Below are 7,284 nucleotides of genomic sequence, written 5' to 3'. Positions count from 1 at the left end.
TCCGGAGCCCGTGCCCCGCAACGGGAGAGGCCACAACAGTGAGAGGCCCGCGTACCGCAAAAAAAAAAAAAAAAAAGAAAGAAAAAGAAAAAGCTAACATTCCTTCAATCACCCACGGTACCAGACACTAAGTAGACTCTCCACATAACTTTTCTCTAGTGCTGACCACACACCTACAAAGCAGGTATTCCCAGTTTACAGGTAAGGAATCCGGGGCTTGGAAAGAGTAAATCACTTGCCAGATTCCATCGGTTCACAATACTTATTGAGTGTCTACTTAGTGCCAGGGGCTATGAGAGACATTAGGGATATAATAATAAAAGAGGAAACCAGAACCTGATCCCAGGCCTGCGGCCAAAGTTCCCATCTCTCCACTAGCCCAGCTTCCCACTCTGACGTGTGCACACACGTCACCTGGGGATGTTCTTATGATGCAGATTGTGGGTCAAGGGAGGGACCCAGGATTCTGCATTTTTTAGCAAAGATCCCGCTGGCGCCCGATGCTGCTGGATGCTGCTGGCCACGACCCGAGCCTGAGTGGCGGGCTCTCCCCTCCCCTCCCCCTCCTGCATCCTGTCCCTTCACCTGCTTCTCTGTGCTCTGGACCCTGGAGTTCCTGCCCCTCTGGTTACCTCTGAGTTGTTCTCAGCCAGGTAATAAACGGCTATACAGCAGGCAATGGCCGCTCCAGTAGAGACAACCCAGGCTGCCAGGTGGGCAGAGAAGCGAATCAACCGCTGATTGAGTGTTAACTTGACATTCTCCTGACGGATTTCTGACAGGTTCTCCTGTAAACACAAGGAAGTCGAGTTCACCCGCAGACCCCCCTCCTCTGTCAGCAAAGATTCCCCCCCAGGTCTTGCTGCCCCTAGTGACACAAACCCACCCCAGATCCACAGGAAAGAGGGGGAAAGTGCACAATGAACTTGGATTAGGAGACCTGTGGGAAAATCTCTAATGGGCAAGACCCCCATCACTTCATTAAATACATTTTCCATCTCAGAGAAACAGAGATTGGGACCATGATCTTGGGAAAATACATTGAGGCCAAGGAACCTCCTTGAAGAATAAGGCTGTGTGTCTACACCAGGGAATCCTGTTGTCAAAGCCCCCTCTGCTTGCTCTTTTTTTTTTTTTTTTTTTTTTTGGATATCTTTTTCTATAGACCGGGGTTTGTCAACCTTAGCGCTATTGTCATTCAGAGTCTGATAATTCTGTGACGGGGGCTTGTACTGTGCACTGCAGAATGTTGACCAGCATCCCTGTCCTCTACTCACGAGGTGCCAGGAGTACACACTCCCTGGCTGCAACAACCAAAAAAGCCTCCAGACATTGCCATGTGTCCCCAGGGCAAAACCACCCCGACTTGAAAACCACTGGATAAAAATTTAAACCTGGAACTGTGAGGTCAAGAAGTATTTACATTTAGACCTTTGTTATAAATTGTTAAACTGCCCTCCGGCAAGCTTATATCAATAACAAAGCCATCACGTTGTGTGAAAATGTCCATTTCCCTACACCATCACCAGCCCTGGGCATTTAAAATAGTTTTAGGGGTTTTTTTGCCAATATCATGGAGAATAAAAAATAATTCATTAGTACTTTAAGAAAAGTTACGGACATATTGAAGGAGGAAAGATGACTGGCCACGGGGAGGGGTGTAAAGCTAGCTTGCTTACCCTTATCTCAGTGCTCAGATTCTTCTGTTTCAGCTTTACAGCGCTTTCATGAGTGACGGTGAAATCCCAGCAAAAGATGAGTTTAGCAATCCCTCTGGAGTAAACGTGTGGGTTAATGAAGTTGTTCCGGAAATACCTGGCCATGCTAGGGGAGGCAGAAACCAAAATACCCAGAGGTTATTAGGACAGGCATTGGGGGTGCAGGGAGTATAACAAAGAAAAGTCCCATCATTAATGGTGAAAGGCAACATGGAAGAGTTAGCCCCAAGTTCTTCTGGAACAGGGCAACAGCAAACAGAATAGTCAGGAGTGCTGGCTTTGGGATCTGACTTTGTAATCCTAGATTGCCAGCTGGGGGATTTTGTCATTTTAACTGTTCTGACCCACCTCTATATAATGGGGAGAATAATAGTTCACACCTCACAGAGTTATTATGGGAGTTGTATTAGTTTCTGCTATAACAAATTGCCCCAAACTTACTGGCTTAAAACGGCACTTATTTATTCTTACCGGAGGTCAGAAATCAGAAAATGGGTCTAAAATCAAGGTATTGGAGACTTTAAGGGAGAATATGTTTCCCTGCCTTTTTCCAGCATCTAGAGGCTGCCTACATTCCCTGGCTTGTGGCGCCTTCATCTTCAAAGCCAGAAGAGTAGCATATTCCACTTTCTCTCTGACTTTGACCCTCCTGTCTCCCACTTTCAAGGACTTTGGGATTACATTAGCCCATTTTAAGATCCTTAATTTCTACAATCAAAATCCCTTTTGCCAGATAAGGTAACATATTCACAGGTTCTGGGGATTAGGACATGGACATCTTTGAAAGGGGGAGCATTATTCAGCCCACCACAAGAGTCAATGTAGCCCTTAGGGCAGTAAGCACACGATAAAGGCAGCTGTTATTATCATGGAGACATCAGTAGGATTCAGTGAAATCGGGCCCAGGAAGCACTTAGCACTAAGCCTGGCATGTAAAAAATGCTGAGTAAAATGGACACTACCTTTCCAAAATTTGCCACCACTGAGTAATAACAGCTTAAGAAACAGAAACATTTCCTAGTTTGATAGGACAAAAACAGAATCTTGTTTTATTTTGGATTATCGTGCTGGCAGTGAGGTTGTTATGGGATGAATCGTACCCTCTAAAAATTAATATGTTGACGTACTAACCCTAGTACCTGAGAAATTGACTGTATTTGGAGATAGGGTCTTTACAGAGGTAATTAAGTTAAAGTGAGATCATTTAGGCGAGCCCTAATCCAGTATGGCTAGTGACCTTATAAGAAGGGCATATTAGGACTCAGATATGCACCAAGGGCAGATCACATGAGGACACAGTGAGAAGGCAGCTGTCTGCAAGCCAAGGAGAGAGGCCCAGGAGAAACCAACCCTGCTGACACCTTGAACTTGGACTTCTAGCCTCCAGGATTTGAGAAGAAAAATTTTTGTTGTTTAAGCGCCCCCCCGCATCTGTGGTACTTTGTTTCAAAGACCTAGTAAACAATAGGTTTAACAGATTGAACATCTGTACCTCCTCTTTGACAATTGTCAATTGACACCGGTCAGTCAAAACTCCTTGAGTCACTGCATCCTTATTTTCAGACTGACCCATTTCTTTAAAAGCACATGAAAACTTCTCTTCCTCTATCCAAACTTATACTTTATGTTCTAGGACAAGGAAGGATCAGACAGCAATAGAAAGTTGAAATTGCAGAGAAACTGCTTCTCCAGTAACTTTTGAGTCTCTTGAATTTTGCCTAAATCTAAAAGGAGCTTAGAATCAGAAAATGCAGACATTCTATACCTGAAGAGCAAACTGAAAAAGCAGACACTGAAGCACACTCCGACTGTGAAGATGTAGGCCAACTGCATGTTGTAGGAGGTCCCGCTACTCCCATGCCGGATTGTAGTATTGGTGTAAAAGCCGTAGTACATCACTGTGTTCCCAAAATAACCCTGAAAGGGACAATAAACCACAGGTCAGGTGGATCTCTTGAGAAAACAACGAATGACTATGGTCTGCACAGGTGACCTCTTCCATATGCAAGAAGCCTGCACTGGTCAGTGTAGATATTTTGTTTGCCAGGAAGGAGGCACCCAAGGCCACTGAGAACCTAGACGTCCGTCGTATCACTAGGCTCTCAGAGGTGGAAAGGAATCTCAAACCAACATAACTTTACAACGGAGGGACCCAGCGATCACCACCCGGACCCAGTGACCAAGCCAAGCATGATTAAAAGCAGGACAGCCAGCCATTATGTGCCTCTGTCCTCCATCAAGTATTATGGTCAAACAGGTTTAAAACGAAACAAATCAAGCCTTTAGGTCTAAATTTCAATTTACAGGAAATAAGAAGTCTGTATAAATTAGAGGAACAAATTAGAGAGACCCCGAGGAAACAATTTGACAATTGCAGAAGGTAGAACATTGGAATCTGCATGACGACTGGCCCGGTTTCTGCAATAAGCCCATGTCAAGAAAAAAGGAGGAGGGGACTGAGGATATCATTCTAGATTAATAAAGACTTCAGAGAAAAACAACTGAACGCAAAGAGAGTGTGGTCTTTGCTTGGATCCTGGCCTGAACAAAAAGCTATGAAAGACATTTGGGGGACAACTGGGAAAATTTGAATATGATCTGGATTTTAGACGATATTAACTTTTAATATTGCTAGGTGTGATAATGTATATGCCTGCAGGAAAATGTCCTTGGGGCACGAACCCGTGTCCCCTGCATCGGCAGGCGGATTCTCAACCACTGTGCCACCAGGGAAGCCCTAGGTGTATCTTTTTTTTTTTTTTTTTTTTTTTTTTTTGTTGTTGTATGCGGGCCTCCCTCTGCTGTGGCCTCTCCCGTTGCGGAAGACAGGCTCCGGACGCGCAGCCTCAGCGGCCATGGCTCACGGGCCCAGCCGCTCCGCGGCATGTGGGATCCTCCCAGACCGGGGCGCGAACCCGGTTCCCCTGCATCGGCAGGCGGACGCGCAACCGCTGCGCCACCAGGGAAGCCCGATATTAACTTTTAATATTGCTAGGTGTGATAATGTATATGCCTGCAGGAAAATGTCCTTATTGTCCAGAGATGCATGTTGAAGAAATTCAGCTGATGTCTGTGATTTACTGTAAAATACTTCAAAAAACAATAAGATAAAACAAATTTGGGAAAATGGTAGCAATTTAAAATCTATGTAGTGGGTCTTTGGGTGTTTATTTTACTACTCTTTATTTTCCTGTAAGTTTGAAATTTTTCATAATAAAATGTTCATATATACAAATATACACAATAATGAGAAAAAAGTGAAGGATAAATTGACACAATAATTCCATTTGAATGTGTCTATCCCAAGGAAAAAAAATTTTAACAGTAAAAGAAAAAAGAAAGGCGAATGGCGGAACCTTACTGTGAATGCTCTACTACAAGAGTAGGCAAACTCTTTCTGTAAAGAGCTAGATAGTAAATATCTGGGGCTTGGACAGCCCATAACTGCTCACCTCTGCTACTGTAGCAGGAAAGCAGCACAGACACAGAAACAAATGGTTGTGGCTGTGTTCAAAAGAACTTAACCGAAAAGACGCCGAAATTTGAATTTCATATAAATTTTATGTTTCACAAAATGTTATCCTTCTTTTCATTTTTTTCCAACCATTTAAAAACATGGAAACCAATCTTATTTTGCAGGCTATATAGATTTGGTTCTTGGGCTGTAGATTGTCTATCCACAGAATCTCAGTGGCAGAAATCGCTTCTAGAAGGTAAACTCACAAGGCAGGGGCTATGTGCTTCAGTAGGCAGCTGGGTAGACATATCGTGGTTGTTAATAAAAAGAATAATATGGATGTATATCCATGCTCAAGATTCATAGTAATGCAAAAAAAAAAAGCTGCAAAGCAAGATTTGTAGTATCTCATCTGCTTTTATTAAAACAAAAAAAAGTTTATCTATCTACCGATGTATCTATGTATCTATGACTGTACAGAAAGAAAAATAGTGGACAGAGGTACACTCCAAACTGGAGAGTTAGACAAAAGAAGGAGGGTAAAATAGACTTTCTCTTAGTTTGCTCTCTTCTATTCTAGGAATTTTTTTTTAAGGAGGACTGTATTTTGTAGAAAGAAAAAAAAGAAAGAAAAGGTAGATCTGTGAACACCAATATGAGATGTCCACCACATATTAGGTGGAAGAAAGCAAGTCATAGGAATAATTCTATAGGAATAATTCATCTTCTGTTACAAAAAAAGATGCATATGTCCATGCACAATGTGTCCATCTGTGTGCAGAGAAGAGGATTCTGGACAACAAAAACTGTTAACATGTTCACCTCAGGAGACAGAACTTCTACTAGGCTGTGTATATGTTACTTTGGGGAAAAAAAGAAATCATTTTAAACACCCTCTTTCCCCATCAGTTGACTCCCAGGCAAAATGAGAGGCCTGGAAGGGTGACGGGCAGACCTGTCCCTGGGTCTCCAAGGTGTGGACTCCGGGCAGGGGATGGAGCACTTACAGCCCCGGTTAAAAATTCCAGTCCAGTGAATCGGAGGCGGTTCTTCTCGGCCATGGTTAACTGAGGGATTATGATGAAACTGAAGGTCACAATGAACAAGAAAATGTTGAATTTCAAAAGCCACCTCAGAAAGTTGAAATAGGAGAGGACGCTGGTGCCGAACTTGCCTCCGATGACCTTGAGTGTCTTCTGCCACAGGCTGATGGAATTGAACAGTTCCAACAGACTGTTCTTGGATCTCCGGTATGCCTGCGGGTAGACACAACGTGTGCGGCTAGACCGTCCCTCAACAAATATCTACTGAGCAGGCTCCATAATAGTGACAATGGCCACTGTTTCTAGAGCGGTACGATGTGCCAGGCGCCACGCTAAACGCATTTGCAAACGTTATCTTACTTAATCCGCAGGACCACCCCCTAAGGTGAGTTCTATTATTTATTACCTTCCCAGGTTTGCTATTGAAGGTGACACTCACAGTGGCTAAGTTGCCCAGATAACTCAGCAACGTCTTAGACCTTCCCATGCCTGCCTGTTTTCCCCACACCTAGACTGACCCAGTTTCTACGTCTTTCAAGGAAACAGCCCTGAACTTTGGTTCCTCCTCCCTGTGGGTCCCTTCTCATCCTTACTCTCCCACCTCCCTGGTTTCACCCTACTCTGTGCCCATTTACTGACCGCAGTAAAGACCGATTTACCAATGAAATGGAATTCAGACACTGAGCACAGCCGTTGAGCTCCAGGATACGACGGGGCTGCTTACTTTTCTCTTTGTCAACCATTTTCCTGTGGGAAAGGGCAGAAGAAAGTGAGAGACACCAATGTTGTATTGCATTCATTCCCCAAATATTTCCTGAGTGCCTGCGATGTGCCAGGCATGGTCCCAGGTGGTGAGGTAGAGACGGATTTCCCCAGCTCATGGAGCGGACATCCTAGTTGGAAGAGAAAGAAAATAAACAATAAATATAAAAATAGAGTGGGTGAGCTCTCCTGGTGGCGCAGTGGTTGAGAGTCCGCCTGCTGATGCAGGGGACGCGGGTTCGTGCCCCGGTCCGGGAAGATCCCGCATGCCGCGGAGCGGCTGGGCCCGTGAGCCACGGCCGCT

The 7,284-nt window shown here is 44.4% G+C and overlaps 1 protein-coding gene across 4 annotated transcripts in view; it reads right to left on the bottom strand.

Annotated features, from left to right (window-relative positions):
- Positions 1-7,284, bottom strand: part of TMC5 (transmembrane channel like 5) — a 43,650-nt gene that overhangs the window by 20,875 nt on the left and 15,491 nt on the right. For 3 of the 4 annotated variants that reach the window (XM_024123602.1, XM_024123604.1, XM_024123605.1), the window contains 5 exons: positions 6,878-6,965; positions 6,183-6,431; positions 3,484-3,635; positions 1,680-1,824; positions 633-788 (listed from right to left, as the gene is read on the bottom strand). In XM_024123602.1, coding sequence (XP_023979370.1) covers positions 633-788; positions 1,680-1,824; positions 3,484-3,635; positions 6,183-6,431; positions 6,878-6,965 — 790 coding nt within the window. The remainder of the gene's footprint in view (positions 1-632; positions 789-1,679; positions 1,825-3,483; positions 3,636-6,182; positions 6,432-6,877; positions 6,966-7,284) is intronic. The other variant, XM_024123603.1, reaches the window with a different exon arrangement.

This window comes from Physeter macrocephalus, chromosome 14, assembly GCF_002837175.3.
Source record: "Physeter macrocephalus isolate SW-GA chromosome 14, ASM283717v5, whole genome shotgun sequence".
Classification (NCBI taxonomy): Eukaryota; Metazoa; Chordata; class Mammalia; order Artiodactyla; family Physeteridae; genus Physeter; species Physeter macrocephalus.
The sequence above is the reverse complement of the archived record's forward strand: the minus strand, read 5'-3'. Positions and strand labels throughout refer to the sequence as shown.